General features: G+C 34.8%; 1 protein-coding gene across 1 annotated transcript in view; it reads right to left on the bottom strand.

Moving 5' to 3' along the window:
- Positions 1-19,321, bottom strand: part of mts (protein phosphatase 2 catalytic subunit mts) — a 97,817-nt gene extending 78,496 nt beyond the window's left edge. Inside the window, exons 1-2 of the mRNA XM_090404408.1 lie at positions 19,023-19,321; positions 1,868-2,077 (exon numbers count right to left, since the gene is read on the bottom strand). Of these exons, the coding sequence (XP_090260534.1) occupies positions 1,868-2,077; positions 19,023-19,124 (312 nt within the window). The 5' untranslated portion in view covers positions 19,125-19,321. The remainder of the gene's footprint in view (positions 1-1,867; positions 2,078-19,022) is intronic.
- Positions 19,322-22,734: the final 3,413 nt, after the last annotated feature.

Raw genomic sequence — 22,734 nt, 5'->3', positions numbered from 1 at the left:
GATGAACTCGCCACAGGTGTCGTTATATAAGTAAGCATGTCATAATCACTTGCCTTGTAGTTCCACAAATACCCCTTCTTGATAAATATTCCTCATGTTTTACAATTTCTCAAGTCAAGACTGCATGGTCACTTTCACCAATTGGAGGCATTGCTGTCACCTTGGTTATGGATAACTCTTCTGATCCTATGACCAGGTCCAATACTCTCCCACCACCAGTCCCCTCCATTACATGCTGCCTTAAGTAATTATCTCTCAGCAGGTGTATAAATTCTATTTCCTTTCTGCCATGTGATCTTTCTTCCTTCCAGTCCATATCTCCATAGTTGAAGTCCCCCCATAATAATCATTCGACCTGTACTCATTGTATTAATTTGCCGATTCATGTCTTCCAGACCATCTGTGGAACTCTCTGGCCTATAGCAACAACCAACTGTATATTTTGTTTTACTGTTCTTAATCTCACACCAGACTGCTTCAAATGAACAGCCACCCTCCCACCTGTCTATTCTTTTTGGTTGCAATTTCTCTGCTATCATCAGCAGTACTCCCCCCCCATCCTATCTTCTCCATCTTCCCTGAAAATACTAAACCCTTTACATTCAATCCCTGTAACTACACCATCTGCTGTTAGCAAAGTCTCACTAATGTCTATAACTACTAGCGAGGTTGCACTAACCAATGCCAAAAACTCCTCCTTCCTGATACTTCTGGCATTAGTATATAGAAACAGCAACATCCCTTTATTCTCCCACCCACCTTTACTTTCTGAATTGACCACCCTATTCAATATTTTTGCTTGAGAGACTATATTCCTCACTTGGTCATTCTCACATTAAACGGTGTAGTGCTTTTCACTTCAGTAAGAACTTTATCTATTTTAAACAACTAATAACAATAGTGCATAAGTTTAGCCTACAGTCTAAACAAGTTATTATCTATCTATTCGATATATCAGCATCACTAAATTTAATCATTTTAATCTTAGCATCTAATAGGTTTATTGAGTCTTATTTTCACTAGAAGCAACAGCACTTTTACTTTGAAGTTTATTCCATTATTATTATTATAATTCACAACAAGATACAAATCATTCAATCCCTCCTTACAAACCTATCAACCAAATTTACAATTTGGTTGATAGGTTTGTAAGGAGGGATTGAATGATTTGTATTTCAAATTTCAAAAAATTATCAGCTATAGAATCCTGTGGATGGGAATAGAAAGGAAGATACCATTGTCCATAGGATTATATGGCTGATTATTATTATAATTCACAACAAGATACAAAAATTCAGAGAGATGTAGTGTACAACACTGTAAATTGATATCACGAGCATCAGTTGATTCACAGCGCCATATCACTAAAGCCATCATATAAATGGGTACTGGTCATAAATGAAAGTGTTGTGTGAGCAGTGTAAAGTGAGGCATTGTAAGGCAGGATATTACTGTACATTGACTAAAAAAAAAAAAAAAAAAAAACATTTTCTGAACAGTTTTCAGTCCAAGTAGTTTAATTGATCAACAACTGCTTTTCCAGAAAAAAAGAAAAGAAATGAAATGATAATATATATATGTGTGTGTGCATGCACACATATACAAAGTAAATTAATGTCTATCCTAGCAGTGAAAACTGAAAAACGTATTGCACATTAAGAGAAATTGGGCACCCTGCTCCAGAGATGAAGCCTTTCTCAAGCTCACCTTTTTTTTTTTTTTAAACTAAATGACAGAAAATCTATAAAATCTGCATAATTCTATGAACTAATAATAATAATGACCTGTTACAGATAATAATATTTTTTGTAAGTAAATAAAACTTTCAAATATTTTTCATTATAACAGAACAATCACATGCACTTACTTTCAAAGCTACTAATAATGTCACTGTCTCAACAGAATAATAACCACGGTCCACATAGTCTCCCATAAACAGGTAATTTGTGTCTGGCGATTTTCCACCTATACGAAACAATTCCATAAGATCATGAAACTGGCCATGAACATCACCACATACTGTAACAGGACACTTGACCTCCTGAACATTTGATTCCTTTGCAAGAATCTCTTTTGCCTAAGAAATAAATAAAATCACTTTCTCAATGGTCATTTTTTTTAAAGAAATCCAAATCTCTTAATTACTTACATATACATAAGTCATGAAAATTGCCATTGATGCAAACAGTGAAGAACAGATCATTCCCCAGGAAATTTCAAAATTTTCATAATTCCTAACCTCTAATCCTGCTGCAGGCATGGATGTTTGCGAGTGTCTTACCTTGTGTACTGCTATAACCTCTGATATAGCACAGTATGACATTTGCTGTTAAAACCATAAATCATCATCACCTTACCTCTGGACAATGAAAGAATCAAGTTTTTTGGCACTCGGTGCATTCATTTAGGTATTTATCAGCTACAGAATCCTGTGGATGGGAATAGAAAGGAAGATACCACTGTCCATAGGATTATATGGCTGATTAATACCTAAAATAATGTAGCTTTCAACCCCGGTGTCAAAAAGTTTTCATGGTTCTTTCAGAAATAAGGAATTGCTTACAAAAATGTTTTAAAAATTTCTGTAGAAGTGATCTACTCTGCACAAATATGCCAGAAGCAGCAGAAACATCATAGTTATTGTTTGAATACATAAATTTCTGATTTGATTTTTCTAAAGATAAATATAATTTATGTATATGTATTGCTTGGTTTTTTGCATTTTGGATAGAAATATCTCCTTCTCATCCGTCTAGAATGGGTTGAGTCCCCTCCTAATGAGGGGTTACTGACGTATTAATGCAGCCGGATCACTACTCCTCTGCTGCATCCCCTAAGGGCAATATTCATGACCATGTGTGTGTGTGTGTGTGTTCACGAGGCCAGTTTGTCTGCTTGCTGGATGAAAAACCCGAGATAAACTGGGGGGGACCCTGCTATCCATGCCCAAGACCGGCTAACTTGGCTATGGCTCAGGAAGATCCTTAAGCTCCTCACGTCGTCAACAGGAATCAAACCTAGGGGACTCCTTCCCCAGGCATGTGGTTGCGAAGCACACAGCTAACCGTGCGGACTAGAAATATCACATTATGTAAATTCGGATTAACCTCTTCTGTAAAATGACACTTGAGTGGGCATCATCATCTGAGATTATGAGCACTTTGTTATGCACACACATCATTGCACAAAAAAAATTATCTGAATTTACACAATGGTATTTCCAGCCACATGTAAAAACTGAGCTATACATGAAGGATTCAACTACATACAATCTAAAAAGATAATTACAGGAGTATACACATTTTTGGGTATTTCAATTTCCAATGGCATGCTAATCTGATTTAAAATTATTGGGTAATAACAAAAAATAACATTAAATTCATTTAGTGAAATGAAATATATTAGTACTCTATTGAGAGTTTCTTTCTCCAAAAATGTTTCTCTTAATCATCATGTGCCCATCCAGTATATTTCTAATTATAAGAACAAAATAAATGTTTCCAAAAACCGCTAAGAAACAGTAAATAACAACTATACAAATGAAGATAAACTCATTAAAACTTATTTGGAGAATTTCACCTGATGTGAGTTTTCCTTCATTTGTATAGTTTGTTATTATATCAACCCATGGTATTCCAATAAAATTAGCAATTCCTTAACCCACGCAGTATGATTTGCAACTTATACAGATAAGTTATTATTTAATTACCTCTAGTATTTAACATGTTATAAATTAAAGATGCCAAGAAATTATATTCTTGGTTTAATCCTTTATCCAAGTGTAAGCAAACAAAGTTTGCATGTGAACTAACTTCTTCACAAGTGGGCAACTCATATATATACAGGCTAATGACTTCACATCACTTGCTTTAGTATCCCATAATGCAAATGAACATATATTATATGAACATGTATAATTATTATTATTATTACTTGACACCTCCAGGGAGTCCAAGGACTCATCGAGGGAGGGCACCACCCAGATCAGGATGATGGCCCTTCAATATGACCTTTATTGAAGTCTCATCAGTGGGAGCCAGACTCAGAAGTGAGTCTGGCTCACTTCTGAGTAATTCTGGAAATATAACTCCTGCATTACTTCAACCAAGGTTGAAGTAATGCAGGAGTTATATTTCCATATACAAGCAGCCAAAAGGTGTCACACCTCATTACTAAAATATTCTGGATTAGAGATAGATTTGAAAGTTTTTCCATTTGGTTATACTATAAATTAAAGATGCTAAGAAATTATATTCTTATATTCTTGGTTTAATCATTTATCCAAGTGTATAAATGTATAAGCATAAGCAAACAAAGTTTCCACACGAAGTAACTTCATGACTGGGAAACTCATACATAGAGGCTAATGACCTCGCATCACTTGTCTTAGTATCCCATAATGGGTTTGGCTCTCATTGATGAGACTTCAACAAAGGTCAAAATCTATCTGGGTAGTGACCCCTCCCATAATGCATAGCGTTATACATGTTATGGGAGATTTTAACTATAGTAGTATAAATTGGGAACAGGAAACTGCAAGTAGTAATAAGGGAATGGAATTTCCAGAATTCTTGAAGGACAAATGTCTTATGTAACATGTAGTAGAAGGAACACAATGTTCAAGAGTTTTGGATTTGGTCACAACATCAGAAAATCTAATTATAACTGAGATGGCATCTCTTCCCCCTTGGAGAGAGTGACCATGTTGTGGTTTTATCTTGGAAAATGAATAGACATGCAGAAGTATCAAAGAAAAAGGAATGTATGTGCAATTATAAGTTAGGTGATTATAATAGTCTTGCTTGGGGCTGTTCCATGGATGGAGGAATTGGAAAGGCCAGATATCATTATTGCTTGAGAACTTGTGAAGGAATATTTATTAGCAGCAACAGCAAGTTGTATACCATGAGTGAAGAAGAGAACACAATTTGGTGTAATGTGGATGACAAACAATATCAAACAGGAACTGCAGGTAAAAAAGAGGTTATGGAAGAGATATAAGGAGAGGGGATGGAGAAAGATGCATGAAGAATATAAGATTCAGACCAGAAGAATGTCTAGTATTGTAAGGAATGCAAAACTAGAATATAAGAAGAGATTGTCCCTGAGATCCTAAGGAATTCTTTTGTTATTTGGCCAGTAGGAGAAGAAATTATTGTGTAAAAAATGACATCAATGGATTAAAATGGGAATAGGGTGACTGGTGCAAAGGACATAGTGGAGTTGTTCAATGAAAACTTTATTGTGGAATTCATCCTGAAGAAGTAGGTTTTAATACTGGAAGGATGGGGCTTGTTTGAGATTTAGAAGTGCAAGAAAAGAGTGTGTTTCAAATATTGAGTACTTTGGATGTCGATAAAGTAATGGGATGGGTGCAGTGGCATAGCTAGAGCTTTTTTCACCTGGGGCGGTCCCTGAGTTTGCCGCCCCTCTCGATACAAGCACACAAAAAATACTACAAAAAGTCAAAACATATAGGGAAATAAATTAAAACACTATGTTTATTTTTGAAGTTCCAACATTCTAATTCCAACATTCTAAAATGTTATTTTTCTTCCTTTTCTGTTAGCAAAATCGATGACATTGGCAAAGTCTATTGCATAGTAATGTAGGTAATTCTTAATCAATTTTAATTTAGAAAACTCCTCTCACAACTAGCAACACTTACAGCAATACGAGGAAAATTCGCAGTAGTATTACAATATTTGGAACCGAGTTCTCGAGATTGTATTTTAGAATAAACTGCAAAAGTTCAAAAAGGTTCGAAGTGCTGCCCGGGGTGGACCCCAACCCCAAGCTACACCACTGGATGGGTGGGATTTCACTGGGTTTTGAGACAATGTGCTAAAGAAATTGACAGCTCTGTTGACCTGACTTTTCAATGAAAATGCCAAAAATGAATGAGGCCAAGAAATTATATTCTTGATTTAATCCTTTGTCCAAGTGTAAGTGCAAACTTTTTGTTTACACTTGGACAAAGGATTAAACCAAGAATATAATTTCTTGCCATCATTCATTTATAATATAACCAACTGGAAAAACTTCCAACATCTATCTCTAATCCAGAGTATTTTAGTAATAAGATGTGACACCATTTGTATATACTTGAATATATGGATGAATTCTGCAGTTCTTCAACCTTGGTATCACTTCTGGGTCTGGTTCCAACTGATGAGTCCTGAATATAGGTCGAAACTGGTCTGGATAGTGACCTTCCCGTGTTTTAATCTGAGCTATGAATTAAAAGCAGAGTAACATGTTCTGATGTTTACTACATTTAACCAGCCAGATCTGCATTTTGATTTGTCATTTTGTGAAGTTTGAGATTCTAGGCATATGCATTAAACTTTGTGGATAAGCTATGGGTATTCAGGTCAGACGAAAGAAGAGTTTGTGTGTGAAATGCAATTTGAATACACTCAATGTGCTTCACAAGATGTCAATAACTGAGGATAAAGATAGTGAGAACATATGAGAACACACTAAAGAGAATGAATGCTCTTCTCATGAGTAAAAAAAAAAAGTTAAGTTAGTGATTAAAAAAATTAAAGGGAGTGAGTGACCCAAAAAAGGTCATCAAAAGAGGAATAGAATGAAATGGTATGTTGGTGGTAAAGAAGCTAGCATGCAAGATATGAAAATGAGTGAGGATACTTGCATAGAAAGTGATGTGAGTGAAATGAAATTGAGAAATGAATTAAGGTAGGTACAGGGCAAGATAAGGCATTCAGAGAAGACACTGACTGTTCAAGTGGAAAGAAGGAAAAAGCTAAAGATGAATAATAATAACAGAAGTTTGGAAAGCAGCTAAGGAGGGCAGGGAGAATGTGTGTATAGTGTTGTGTGCAGACTATGATGTGAAGAATGTTTAAACAGAGCAGGTGATGAGTGACTGAAAGGAGAGGATGCAGAAGGCAGAATTTACTGTGTTTGATTTCAGAAAGAATAATTTTTGAGAAAATGTGAAAGCTGATAAGCATAAAATGGAAGACAGTGAGAGGCAGAGTTGTGTTACTGTGGTAAGACAGCAACAAGATGAAAAGTGCAGTAATGAATAAAAAGCATAATAGCCAAGATGTGTAGTTACAAAGGCATTTGAGATAGACAATGAGACAATATAAATAAGAGTGGTAGTGCAAATCTGAATAATGGAGACGAGATGGTGAAACTGTGAATGTAAGATACCAGGATGAATAATGGAAGTATAAAATATATGACTTCAGAAATATCAATGTGAGCAGCAAAGTCATGCTGTGCATAAAATATATTGAAGAACTGTGAAAAGGAAAGGATCAAGAGCAAGCTATTAGGTTTGTAGACAATACTAAAATCATTATGGCTGTAAACTCAAATTAGTCATCATCAAATTCTTGCTACATAGCCTAAGATGGGTGTGCAGGATATTATGTGCTAAATGAAAGGTTTACATTATCACCAATTTCCTAATAGAACATTTTCCTCCAAATTAATCTGTTATCTGTCAGGATTCCAATATCATCAGATCATATATTCTGGTCTCCTAAGGTAGATTTTAGTATATCAATTCACCTATTATAATATTCCTCTGTGGGTTTTGCCTGCTATCCTGGAAGTTTTACAAACCTTTGCTCTCCCATTCTATTTCAGTGACTATGCTACCTTCGATTAACTCTGCTCACATATTTTTGAATGCTAACAATGTAATGTCAACTTCCTAAAATCCTCATATGCCTATATAGCTGTGATGTTTTAATAGTTTAACTACCCATTCAGATTGATGGGGGGGGGGAGCAGGTTTATCAGCATTCCATATTCATAGTCCACCTTTTATTGCTGACTTCCATATTGAAAGTATTACAAGTGTTATTCAATTTAGCTAGGGATTCCTGCAGACTTCTACTTGATCTGTTTAGGAGTACAACATTACCCACATAAAGTAAAGAGCTGAGCAAATATCTCAAAATTGATATTAGGGCTAATGTCACTTTCCTTCTTAATGTGATTCATATAAATGATGAGTAACAGTGGAGGAAAGCATGCACCATTGTCTCACTTGATGTTACATCATCCTCCTGTACCTCCTTCAATTCTAACTGCTGACTTACAACTTAAATATGGACTACATATTATTCAATATAATGTAACACTTAAGCCATATAATTGTAGTGTTCTCAACAGCTTTTCTCTTGGTACTTTGTCATATACCTTTCCACATCTACAAAACTCAAATACAGATCCTTGTTATATTTTCATAATTTTCTCAACTATATGTCCCAAAGTGAAAATCTGTTCCTGACAATCCCCCTGAATCCAGCTTATCTACAGGTTACCCTTTCACAAATTTAATCAGTCTCTTCTCAAGTATGCTTGCATAAATCTTACTTGGAATACTCAGTAAAGAAATTCCTCTGCAATTCTCACATTGCTTTATTTCCTATTTTACAGATGGATACTATGAGAACTCTACTTCAGTCATCAGGAATTTCATTCTGTGAGCAGGCCATCTGAATTATAAAGTTTTTCAGTAGCTGAAATGCATATCTCCATATTTAAGTATTTCCAGTCAAAACTGATCCACTCTAGCTGCCTTTCCACATTTCCCATTTTTGACGGCTTCTTCCACTTCAAGTACTGATATACTCCTAATTACATTCCTCTCAACTATTTTCTACCACTATTCTATCACCTCTTGTTTGATTAAATAATCTTTCAAAGAACAGTAATCCACCATTTATTTGATATTCAAAACAATGACCTTTGAATTAACCAACCCTTGCATTTCAACTGACTTCTGGTAGAACACCATGTAATTGTACTTCAATTATCACAATACCAAGTTGCCTTCCTGATGTAACCAGATAAGTGATACCTAATTGTAACTATTCCAGACAATTTAGAACATCTTTATCCTCAAGGTGTCATGCCACCTTTATCGTCTGATTCCATTTACATTAATCTTTCCTCCATTTTTAAGCTTTTTTTCAATAGTCCCCCCCAGAACATTTTGCCACTTTCTGATATTAATCTTTTATATTCCCAACAATGTTTTCCCATAACTTCTTTAGCTGCTTTTTACATGTAGCTTTGCTTTACATTTTTCTCTGTATTCTCTCAGTGCATATGCTGATTTACTTGCTATGAACTTTTGCTATACTTGCTTCATCTCCATGATTGCCTCTAATTTCCTGAGTAGGCTATGGAGTTCTGATTTTTCTATCTTTGCAGACAACTTCACATGCTTCCTTGACTGAATCAATGTTCTTCAGAACTTGCCAATGAGTCTCCAAACTCAATTCTTATCTTTAAACTATTTTTTTTTCAGAACAATAATTATGCATTTGAGTATATAGTTCACCTCTAAAAAGCAGCTCATCTTTTATTCTTTTAACTTTCCTATACAGTTTTCTTTTCAATATGAAATTCAATATTATCCAGCTCAAAACTAAATGGTGACCATTTCCTATTGCAAATCCCATGCATACCCTTGTGTCCTGAATCAACATAAAAATATTGCTATTAACAATAACAGTCAATGACTTATTTTATCTTCTCTCCATGTGAATTTGTACTCATGTTTATGCTGAAACACCATATTAGTAATGACCAGCCTACCCTGAAAAGAAATCCAGCAGTTAACATTTTTATTAGCTTTGCTCTTTTCTCCTAATTTTCCAAAATATTTCTATATGACAGTCATTTCCTATCTATTGTCAAGATCACTGACAATGACCAAGTTTTCTTTTTTTTGAGTCAGCAATCTTCTCTAATGACTCAAAAAATTCCTGCACTTTTTCTTAGTAGAAAAAAGAGGAGAACATAGGCACAATTTAGTCTCATTGTCCAAGTCTCCATTTTGATATTTGCCTACATTCACAATGCTTCATATTTCCAGCCATTCAAGAAGCTTGTGTTTAGTGTTGACCATGATCATTATTGCCTACTGCATATAATATCTAATAGCTGTTATTTAAATAAAACTCACCTGTGTTTTATTTATTTATTTGGTAACACCAATTATGTGAGCCTGGTGCTTCTCTAATTCTGACATTTCCATTTTTCACTGATTCCTGTCTTATTCTAATGCAATCTTGAATTCTGCTGATGGTAATTTGGAATTTTTCGAGTTTGTTCAAGTATTTTCACTGTTCATCCTGGTTCTCTGACAAAAACAGTGTGAATTTAACTGGGCAACACCCCAGCCAAAATGAAATTCCATCATATTGTACCATCATTTAGTATTTTGATTCAAGCCAATAGGAAAATAATTTAATCAGTTAATTTAGTACTTAGATGGATATCTACTAACCAGGTACACTACAAGAAGGTGAGGACTAAGCATGCAGGCAGAAACCCCATTCAGTTACTTCAGTCTCACATTCCTTAAACTACATGGTCTCCTCCCAGTTATCTAGATTTGAGAGTGAAAACCCCCACAAATTATTTGGTATCTAAATTAGTGGTGTCAATGAGCTGCGATTCAGAGATGTTTAATGGGAAGAGAATGATGGATGCAACATTTGAGGTGGGAAAAAAAAGGGGAGGGAGATATTAGTAAAGATCTAATAAGAGTTACAACCATTTAAGATGAGATATTAAGAACACAGTAGTAATAGTAGCTTTGAGACTTTTGGTGCAAGGCTGAGCTGATCGGTTATTTAGATATTTAGCAGAGTGTTGCTATAGGCAAGGAAATGTACAGGGAAGTGATTCTGAGAAATGTATTAACATTCTTCAAACCACCACGGAGACAAATATACCATGGGAATCTCCACCATCATACATTTCAAACTGTGCCTCAAACTCATGCAATGCATTCTGCTTACCAACCACTCTTCACACAAAAATCTCCCCTCAATTTCCTACTCACACCCTCTTTATGCATCTTCCAGGGATGGGATGGCCTCATGTTTTCTACCTGTCTGCTTCCATTCTATAAAAAAAATGTGTTCATTAATTCCCCTCATCCTATTTATGAAGAAAGATTTCCTCAGTCTTTCTTCAAACACATGTCAGAGATCAAAAACTACTACTAATCCACCTGTGAATCTCTTCCAATACATCCCAATCTCCTTGAAGACAAAAGGGACCAAGTGTGCGTGCAGTAATGTAGCCTGATCAAGGTCTCACCAAGAGAACCATAACCTCTTTACTTATATGTCAATGTCCTCTATATCAGTGCTTCCCAAACTGTGGGCTGCAGCCCCCTTGGGGGCCATAGGTTTTGTTGGGGGGGTGGGGTGAAATAATGAAAACAAATTTAAAATGTTTTAAGACTAAGTAGATTTTTTTTATTTTAAAAGAAACGTATTTAACTTTTATTATTTATTATTTCTTTTTTGTTATTTTTTATATTTTAATGCAAAAATTCACACATTGGTGTTGGTTCACAAACTTTGCTTCCTGCGTATTTCGGCGCTTAATGAATATTAGTAAATATTGCTTATTCATATGTTTCATTTCAAAGCCGTGGTTAATTATATTTACTTCAAATGCTCTCCAGGGAAGCTCCAAATCTTCCTGTCCCTTTCATCACGTGTTCGTAATCAGGGACTGTTGATACTGACTTTATATACATATCAAAACTCGTTTTATATTATCACTGTCATCCGAGTTAGTTTTCTGTTACCAATAAAAGTTTCGCATATACTTCACACATGAAAAAAAGCTTAAAGAAGTTCATGTAGGGAGATAGTAACTCGCTTGCAGTGGTAAGCAACACCCCTCCCTAACAACCACTATACTGCAGAGGCAATAAAAACAAGTACTTTTATTATGCCAGTGAATAAGGTATGAGGAGTCTGTGTAATATATTTCTCAACAAATAGTGCAATTAGAGACAACTGGGATAAAAACACACTAATTAATGAATCACATGTCCCCTCATACAGAAACTATGCTGTATAGACTGAAACAAAACCATATGTTGCATGGGCAAACACAATATCTAACTAAAAACTATTGCTATTAATTAGATGTGTGCGAGTTCGATTTCCCAAGGCAGCAATAAAATTCAACCAAACATGTTAAAATTCGTAAAAGTGTTAAAACTAAGTAATATATATATATATAATGAATGTTATGGCAGTTTCACATATGGAATTCGGTTGAAGAGAGTTAGCATTTCAACTCAATTGTCAGCTATGCTTTTATCTTTCGGTTGTGCGATCTTTTGTTAATACCGCACCAATCATATGCACGTTTTAATAACCTACCTTTGCTGTCTGTTTCGCGTTAGGATTAATTCCTTAAAGGGAGAAAAGTCACAAAAGAGAAAAATGTTCCTAGTCCGGGGATTCCCTTATTCAGGTAATATTCACTAATTTCATGTTATCAGTCTGTATCGGTAAGTGGTGATATTATTTGATCTATTCTACGTTAAAAAATTTAACCCTGAGATGGAGAAGTGGCTGATAAAAAATAAAAAAAAATCCCGCAAACAATCAGAAGAAGCAGAAACAGACTCAAAAAAAAAAAGGACAGTATTTCATATTTTACCAGAACAGCCCGCATCGTCTTCAGAACCAAACGGTAAGAGGCAAAAAATGTAATACATGCATTTGATTTTTGCAATATTCGCTGTGTATGTTTTGTATTGAATATAAATACAATAAATATTATAATATCTCTCTCTCTATTACAGTTTTTTTTCGAGGGGGGGGGGGGCGTGAAATATTTTAATTTTTGCAAAGGGGGCCCTGACATCCAGAAGTTTGGGAAGTACTGCTCTATATCACTCCAATCCAGTGTTCCATGAATTTTAGGTTTGTGTTCCTCACTCGAGGATTCCTTATCTCCACCCCCTTCTATAAGATATCCTCACCAATCATACTTTTGCTTCTAAATTTCATACAAGTTACATAATTTAGAAAATATGTAAGTTCCCAAATTACATATAGCAATGGCTCCAATACATATTTCTGAGCCACGACTGGTGACCAACTTTCCTCTTCCAAGGTAATGCTTTTCACACATAACTTGCTGATCTTATTAAACAGCCAAGCGAACATACTACTGTTCCATTATAAAAATTATGGAAACAACCACCATGTTATAGTAAAAAACTTTAGTTTAATATTACAAATTAATCACTTGACGTTTCGACCTTCACATTAAGATTATCATCATCTGGAGCATACAGATATATATAAAGAAAAACGCAAAGCTGTACTACAATCTATGCATATGCTAAAGTTACAGTGATTTAGGTCAATCGTTAAAACTAAGGGCCTGACCTCTGGTGAAAAAGAAAAAACCTTACTGTATCTGCCCTAGGTGGCCAATAAAAGCTGAAATTATTATTATTACTTAACACATCCAGGAAGTCCAAAGACTCATTGAGGGAGGGCATCTACTCTATAACTCTCCGTCTCCACCAACTGCAACTACCTTCATCATCTACATCAACGCCATCTACTGCCGACCACCACTAGTATTTTAACAGACAATCACACTTTAAGCAATCAAATAATTGCTTAAAGTTCTAAAGTCAGGGTTTGCTGGAAAACTTAAAGAACTAAGTGGGATGAACGTATGCCATCCGAATTCTTGGGATTTTTATGCCACCATTATTGTAAAGGTCAGGGGTTGTTATGAGTGCCTCAACAGTTAAGGAGATGTATAATAGGTATTGTGTTAATGGATAGAGTGGGTCTCCTACAATAAGTCTTGACTCCATGGAATACCCATAATATTATATTTGGATGAGAGTGATTTGAGCTATGAATATAGCCAGTCTCAAACCAGTTGTCTCGCTAGGCTATGCTAATGACATGTTTTGGCCACATGGTCCAGACACATTGGATACATTTTTAGTGCATTTAAATAACCAACACCCTAAAATCCACAATTGAACAGGAAGCTAATAACTGTATGCGCTTCCTGGATATGCTAATCACACGGCTTCAAGATGGTTTCTGATCTTTTTTTTTTTTTTCTGTCTATAGAAAACCCACACATACAGGGAGATATTTACACAAACAGTCACACCATCATCCAGCTCAACAGTATGGTATTGTTGTTTCACATACTGTGACAAACTGTTTTTGTGCTGTGAAGATGCTGGATATAATACCAGCAAATAAGTTAAGAAATATTATTTTCTTATCTTTCCATGTTGTCATCTATATCATAAAAATAAATAACATGATTTGGATGCTTTGCTCTTTAAAAAAAAAAAGAGAAAAAGATAAGATCATTAGTCTTAAAAAGTTTGCTTGGTTATAAAGCATATTATACTTAAAAAATTATATTGTCATTTTAAACACGATTTTTTTGATAAACAGTCTCTGCTCAGTTGATTGGCAAAGTGTGATCAATCCTAAATCCCAGGGTGGGGCATGGATGTTTGTAAATTGCCTTCAGGTGAAAGATGAAGTTCATCACAACTGGAAACCTGCAGTGTCTTAAAAAAGTTCTATGCTTAGTCTCTAGCACATGGATTCTGAACTATGAAAAAGAATAAATCAAAAATACATAAAATGATAAAAATACTTAGCCCATCCATCCATGGTACTCATGTTCTACTGGTTGACAACCTTTCATGAGTGGAGACAAAGAAAGAAAGAAAAAAAAGTTATTGGTTTTTATCAAATGCATGTTAGATGAGATTTCGAGGAGCTAGAAGTAATGATTTGGCCAAATACTATGTAAATATTGTGTTTTTTTTTTGTTCCAAAGAAAATAGCTCTAATTTGGTGTTTGAATTTGAGCATGTAACAAAGCATAACTCTCTCTCTCAGCAATCCTTTTTTCTTTATGAAAATGACTTTCTCTTATCTACAAGAAGTTGAAAATGAATGAATTGGCTCTACATTGTTTGAAAAATAAGAAGTCAGATGAAGCTATTAGTAAACAAAACATGAAAAAGCTTAACTTATTTTTACAATATATCAATGAGTAAATCCTGCAATTGACATCATGATGCCACCAGTTGGAAGTAACCGTATTGTTTTAATATGGAATTGGTTCATCCAGCCTGTATTCCTAAAGTTAGAAATACAAATAGTAGGAGTAAAATGAATGAATCATGAAATTAGAAATTATGCAGGAGCTGCAAAGAATGATGTTATGCCAAGATATGAGGACACCTGCCAGCTGCATAAGGAGAATCAGGTGAAGAGCAAGAAGGTAAGTAGTGAAGGTGAAACTGACATATAAAAGGAGACTGGCTGAGGCAGAACAGAAAAATCCTAGAGAAATCTACAGTTAAGTGGCTACAAGAAAAGAGGGTAAACAAAAAAATAGTTGCTGCCAATAGCACAGTTCAGATCTGCTAAAAATAGAGTAGAAATTATTTAAAATAAAGAGCCAATAGGCTTCATTTCGGCAACGTAAACATTATGGTCTAGCTACTCACTGACGAGATCTCAATAAAGATCGAAACCAGTCTGGGTAGTGATCTCCCACCATAACGTATAACATCATACATCTCCTAGGAGATGGGTTTTACATTATGTAAAATACTAAGAATAGTGATCCGAACTTTCTCCACCTTTGTTACGAGTTGCCCTAGTTTGTACTACGAACTTTAGCTTACGCTAGTGGTTGCCGATACATTTATAGTTACTATATTCGGCATGAAACTCTTTGATTCCGATCTTTGAGTTTCTTATTCGGTTTTAAAACAATGTGGGATTTAATATCCCCTTAATATAGTAGAAATGTTCAGCAAGTATTTGATTGAACAATACCCCTTCCAACATGAAATATACTGATTGGGTGGAGGGGGGGTATTCAAAGTGGGAAGGAAAAGGAGAAACTGGCAGCTGATGAATATTAAGTGTTTAGAATTTAAAATAAGTTTGATATTAATAAAGCTGTGGGACTTACTGGATGGTTTATCACCATATATATTAAGGTAATGCAGAGTGTGGCAATTCAAATGAGAGCTAGAAACAGAAACAGTCTCTGAAGAATAGAAGAAAAAAAAAAATACTGCTACTGCATATGAGGAGAATCCAAGTCAGCAAATGGCAAACTAATGATCAGTTTGCATCATATGGTAGAAACACATTAGAGAGAGCAGTTAAAGATGGAATCGAAAACTGGACTGATGAGAATAGAAATCTTTTCAAAGACAAATGAGCATGGAATTCTTAAGAAGTTTTGCTCTGCTTAAGCACCAATATCATTATTACTGACAGCCTACCTACATTAGTAGACAATATAAACTAGATCTAAGATTACTTTTGACTAATGTCTAACATGATGTGCTTGCAATGAAGTGTTTCTTTCCCATTTGATTCTACATGTGCTGTCAAATGCATGGTTGCTGGACCTGATTATCCATATCATGATTATGGATGTTTTTTTAATGTTTTTTTTCCAAGATGTTCACAGATCTTCAAGTCTGTGAGAATAGATACACTATGTACCTATTCAGGAATTTGGATAAGAAGAAATCAGTCTAAATCCATGGGAAGAGGAAAAAAAATCAACCAAGTGCAAAGAATGTATTTTTTCAAAATTTTGGATGTTTTCTGATGTACTCCAAATATAAGAAATAGTGACCTCATTACCATAATCTGCAGAAAAGGTCAAGGATTAAGTATTTTGATAATTCTGTTCGAACTGTAGCCAAAGTATGGTGTGGTTAAGTTCAGCTGTGAAAGAAAACAGAGAATTAATAATGCCATACTGCTGGAGAAAAGAAAATGCTTGTAAATATATCTGCCAGCATGAATAGATGTTCTATATACAAGAAAAAAAAAAAAAAAATTATAATTTGGAAAATGTATTAAGGTATTGAGAATGACCAATTGTTATCTTTTTTCCATTGTACAATGGATTTGTGAATGTTGACTACTAAGGTAAAGGAGGAATGCAAGTCATGAAGCCAAAATGAGAATACATCTCAGCCACATTATCTTAGCCTTCTATCTGGCTCAGATAACGTGTAGCTGAGATGATGTAATTCTCAATGTTTTAGCTCTTGACACATCTTCCCTTCAATCTTAGCTAGACAAGCAGGGCTACATCATACATCATTAGTATATTTTCCCAACTTGCCAAGTAAAAATTGGTGGGGAGAGAAGAAAGAATGCAATGCTGCTTGTTTATATATTCTGTTCTACTAAGAGAAATAAACTGCATGGATAGCAGAGTAGAGATCTGTGATGTCAGGAAGAAAAACTTTTTTTTGAGTGTTAAACTGTCATCCAACAAGATACTGCTGAAGAGAAAAATGAACATATCAAAGATGACCATAATATCAAAATTTAAAATTAAATTTTAGAAGCTTTATAAAATGGGTGAAATTTTTCACATAAGAGGTAGTGAAAGCAGGAAGAGATTTTAAACACACAATTAACAGTTAAACTTTTCATTAAACTGTTCAAATATCTTCTAGATGCTACAATATTTACTGTTCCTAGTCTGCTATCACTCCTAAGTGCAAAATGCAAGTTGTTTTGAATGAAAACAAAAACAGGAACTACTGATAATACATATATACAAAACCACATTGAAGAAATTGTATAAGATCTTTCCATATATAATTTTAAAACAACTTCAAGATCATGAAAAGCTTCATAGATGAGTCCGTGAAATACCACGGTCACTTATTACAATAATTTTTAGCTTTTGCATTAATTGGTGCAATTAAAAGGAATTTGCCTATAGATGCTACTAATATAAGATCTTTTAGTTCATTCAGTTAAGTGGGACAAAAAGTCTCATATCTATATTCTGATTAGGTTAAAGCAAAAGGAAAGACATACAAGTTGTTAAATAAAATAACCGAGGAAATTTTATTTAACAACTTGTATTAGATGCAGTATTAGAATTGGCTGAAGCAGCAACTAGAAGACTTCAAGAAACTGATATTCTAAAATAGAATTCCATACACCAGAATAAGATATGGTTCACCTATTAAGTTTGATCTAAATAAGCCAGGAAAACAAAATCAAAATTAATTTCGACTAATACTCCTTCATTCATAAATAGTATTGAGGATTTTACAGTCAAAAATTTGGGAACCCTAATTACACCTTCAAACCTTCAGTCTCTAATTTTTGACCTTTAAGATCAGTTTGAGTATGAAAAGTGGGATTCTGCTTCACATCACCCACCTATCACAACAATTAGAGGAGATATTCTTTCATTACAAGATGTGCAGCTATTTTCCTTTAAACATCACAAGATTCCTTTCATTATCTGAGAAGACACTAATACTAGTTTCTCTTGCCTGTCCTAGTGTACAGAAGCATGCAAACAGCAAAAAAACATTAATAACTACCAAAATTTTCAAGTCTTCTATATTAGTGCAAAGCTCTCTAAGCTGTTTTCTACATCAGCCTTTTCAGATTAAATGTATTCAGATGAAAAGCTGCATGAAGAATGAGTATTATATTGTGTACTGTGTTCAGCCCATTTACATCTGCTTAGTAGATATTCAGTTACTGAACGCATTTAATAGGAAAAATTAATAGTAGTACCCGAGACGAGATACTATCAGCTCAGAACCATAAGCTATTACTGATATTTTTCCCCATGACATACCAAGTATGTATTCAATGAACTGTGACAAATCTGACAACTGAGGACACACTATTCATTATGCTAAGGAGTAAGCTATTAAAAAAAGTTTCAAAGCAAAACACATATTTCTGTATAATGTATATAGGACCTGTCCTTGTTATACATATACACCAAACCGAAGAAAAAATAATAAATGCTGTTAGGAAAGAACTCAAACTACTACAGTGATGTTAAAAAGCAAAAAGTAACAATACACGCCAAAAATCGTTTTTTTTTTTAAAGCCTTAAAATAATAATTAAAATAAAAAAAGTTCAAGTGCCATGAGTTAAGATATAACAACTCTTGGAGCCAGTAAATTATTTTCGATTAAAAAAAATTGAAAATAATTTAAAGCTACAGAAAAGAAGACGTGTCATATACAAGATACGGGAATTACAGACTATGCTGTATATTAACAAAACGTACATTAAAATACTACATGTATTCACAAATTTAGATCACGCATAACAATTCTCCTTATAAGACGATTCTTCCATTGTATTAAAGTCCATAGACTTGTGCTTACCTTTTCACATAAAGTTTTAACTTGGTTTTCTGTTAGCTGTTTACACTCGTTAAGCTGTTCAATCCACGCATCGAGTTCTTTCAAAGACGCTTTATCTTCCATTACTAACTATAAACACTAAACTAACTGTGCTTAAAAATTTCTTCTAGTCTCCGTATCTCTGCCTAGTATTACAAAATGATCTGTGAATCATTTAGTGTACAGTATTCAAAATAAATAGGAATGAACGAATACACTCATTACCAAATTTACAATACACAAGCCAAAATGGCTGACCCCCTTGCTTTAGAACGGCTTAATCAAAACTCCGCAGCCTATGACGTCACCAAAAGAAACCAATTGGTAAGTCACTGTCTGTATTGTTATTATGGTTATTATGACATTCATAATTCCTTTTAAAAATCATTGCAGTATTTAAGACGTAATATACAAATAAAATGTCAAATATGATATACATTTTTATTATTTTAAATTATGAAACAATGATGCTAAGTGATAAGGAAAAACGTGAGGAAGATTAACTGGAGAAACAATTGTAGTGTGGTATCTCAAAAAAGAATGAAAAAAAAAATGAATGTGAAAAGTATGAAAGTGCAAGAAACTGGGATTAAGGAGGTTCTCATTGTCTCCATGCAGGCTTGGTTGGCCAAGTGGTTAGCATATATCCACTCGCCAGCCAAGTTCAACTGCGAGTTCGAATCCTGCCAAGACCATGGATGTTTCTGATTGTCTCTGGAAATACTGGTGATGGTTGTAAGCAGTAGATGGTGTTGGTATAAATGATGAAGTTTGCTGTAGTTGGTGGATTGAGTGGTGCAGACAGAGTTGTAGAGTAGGTGCACTCCCTCAATGAGTCTTTGGACTACTTGGGGATGTCACGTAATAAGAATAATAATGAGTGTACTTAATGAGAAAGGGACTAAAGAACATTTGCCAGGTTGTTAGTGAAACCGTTAGTTTGCAGAAGAGAGACATCAAATAATCGATTGTTTTGACTGGTATGAATGATTTGAAAAGTGAGAAATATGTAATTAAAGAATATGTGAAATAGTTACTCAAGAAGCCAAACAGAAGAGCGAGAAAGTAAAAACTTTGCGTCTATGGTCTCTGTATAGTAGGACGACTGAATTCAGAAAAAGGACTTAATGACGAATGAGTCAATGAGAATATTCTGCAGGAGAAGCAGTGTGCAGCTTATATAACTTCCCTTATCAGAAGATAGCGAGGCCATTTCTAACGCTAACCAGTTTTGGGGACTGAGTGGGCAGTTCAGTCTCTACCAACAGCAAATCAGATATAGTTGGCCCAAGACTCTCACTAATTATAAGAAACAACCAATGAAGAGACTGGCAAACAAGTGTTGCCATCTGTTGGTAACTAAACCTAATAGGATATGTTCTTGTCTGAAATTGTGTGGGTTCAACGTTTATAGATTGAATCTGATGGATAAAGAGGATGTATGATGTGCCTGGTGGACTTCATCTGAATGGTTTTGGAGTTACATAATGTCAAAGGTATTGCATTTCAAGGAGGATAGGAGAGGAGGTGGGATTCTCATGATGATAGCCAAAGAATATAAACCAACAAAATTAGAAATTAAAGAAGATTTTAGTATTGGAGAAATGATTCATTTGAGGCTATCTATGCAAGCTAGATGCCACTTGAACAAAATATATTGTTGCCTGCTGATATATACCAGGGAGCCCAAAGAAAGCTGAGTACACCATCCATCAGTAGATTAGTATAATGAATGCAGGCTGAACAATCATTGTGGTTACTTAAACTATGGAGTCATTGCTCTGAAGGAAGAAAGGGGAACATTGCAATATGGAATTTGGATTGATCCAGTTGCTAAGGGATAATTACCTGAAACAGAATGTCATAAGCAACAGAGTCACTCTTCTTCCCAGGAGTTTGTGAGTGATATATCTAGTAATAGCATCAGAAGTTGTATCCATAACAAAGGTACACTCTGCCTCCTATCATGGAGACTTACCATGCAGTCTTTTTCTTGTAGATAGCTAAATATGTGGAATTTTCTTTCAACAAATGATTTACGTTCAATATACAGCTGGAAATTATGATAGGCTTAGGAGTCATCTTGAAACTGCGCCATGGCTTGAGAAACTACAAGGAAAGAATATCTGTCATGTATTGGAAGTGGTCAGGAATTGATTGAGAAAAGTGATATAAGATTGAATGCATACAGTCAGGAGAATAGCCAAGTGGGTGCTCCACAGATGATACAAAGCAAAAGCAGCAGTGTCACCTTTCTTCCCTTAAAAGCAGAGGGAAGATGGGTGTTTGTATGCTAACAAAAGCCAAATCAGATTATGAGTGAAAACTAGTAAATCCAATACAGGTATTTACGTAGCAAGAAAGAGAAAGAATGAAAATGGAAGGATAACGGTAATCAAAGTCGATATTAATAATAACATCACAGAAGGAAAGAAATAATGGAGAATTGGTTGGTGATCATTTGGTAACAGTGTGTCATTCACGTGGAAATATTAAAGTTGCGATGTAACAGAGACTAATGATAGAACTCAAGTGGATGAACAGTAGGTACTCAACATATTGAAAAAGGAGTGGTAATTAAAGTATGGAATAAATGATTAAGGGTAAAATCTAGCAGTGGTGGATATGAATACAATACTGTATGGTGTGCAGCATAGAATAATTTATGCACACTTTATAACAGAGTGAGAGCAAAATTAAATAACACTGCTGAACTTTCCAAGGGCATTTTACAGAATATCGCATAGAAAATTATTAAAAAAGTTCGAGCAAATGAGAATAGATATGAAGCTAGTAGCATGGATATGGGTGGCTGAGAGACAAAATAAGGCGGAGTGAAAAATTATGAAACAAGAATAACCAATAGAGTTCCTCAAGTTTCTATACTACAGCCACTACTATTTATTTTGTATAATAATGAAAACAACAGTACACGGATCTGATCACCTAGCTTTCTTGCGATCAGGTGGTGGTAGAGAGGTTTCAGAGAAGAGTGACAGGTCTGTGGTGTTTCCTATGAAAAGAATGAAAGTGTGGGATTGCAATGTTTAAGTGACCAAAAAAGAAGGGATATAAAAGGTATGAAGGATTCAATAGGATTGCCACAAAGGAATTTTTTCAATGTATGACAAATAGAAGAGAGATAGATAGGTAGATAGAAAGAGAGAGAGAGCAAAAAACCATGGAAATTGTTAACAGTGTGATTAGTAAGGGAATGTGGACTAAAGTTTCCTCTTTTTGGATGGAGAGTGGTAGAGTGGAAACGACTGCAGAAATTAATTGTTAATTTAAGATATGATATAGTTTTAGTCTAGTCGCGACGGGAGGAACTTTTTCTGATCCTCTCTTTGATTCCCGAGTTGTCAATTTCCGGCACTGGCAAGCGGAATTTTCACCCGAAAATTTGGGTTTTCGTCCCTTAAACTCCAGAAAATCGATTGTAGAACCCACACTATTTTCAGGCAGTAACGCTTCTTGTTAGGATTAGGTACCACGAGACAGCAACACTCGTTTGCCTGTCTTCCACAGCAGCCGCCTATAATTAGTGATAGTCATGGACCAGCTATCTCTGATTGTCTGCCATGGAGATTGAACACACACACACACAAAAAAAAAAAAGCTAGACAGGGTTAGAAGGCTCGTCTACAAGGAAATAAAAAGCGTTAGCTTATTATTAATATTATTCATATAGCGG

Source organism: Typopeltis vanoorti, chromosome 14 (assembly GCF_054136105.1).
Source record: "Typopeltis vanoorti isolate ZY-2024b chromosome 14, IOZ_Tvanoo_1.0, whole genome shotgun sequence".
In the NCBI taxonomy this organism is placed as follows: Eukaryota; Metazoa; Arthropoda; class Arachnida; order Uropygi; family Thelyphonidae; genus Typopeltis; species Typopeltis vanoorti.
This window is presented reverse-complemented; position numbering and strand designations above follow the sequence as displayed.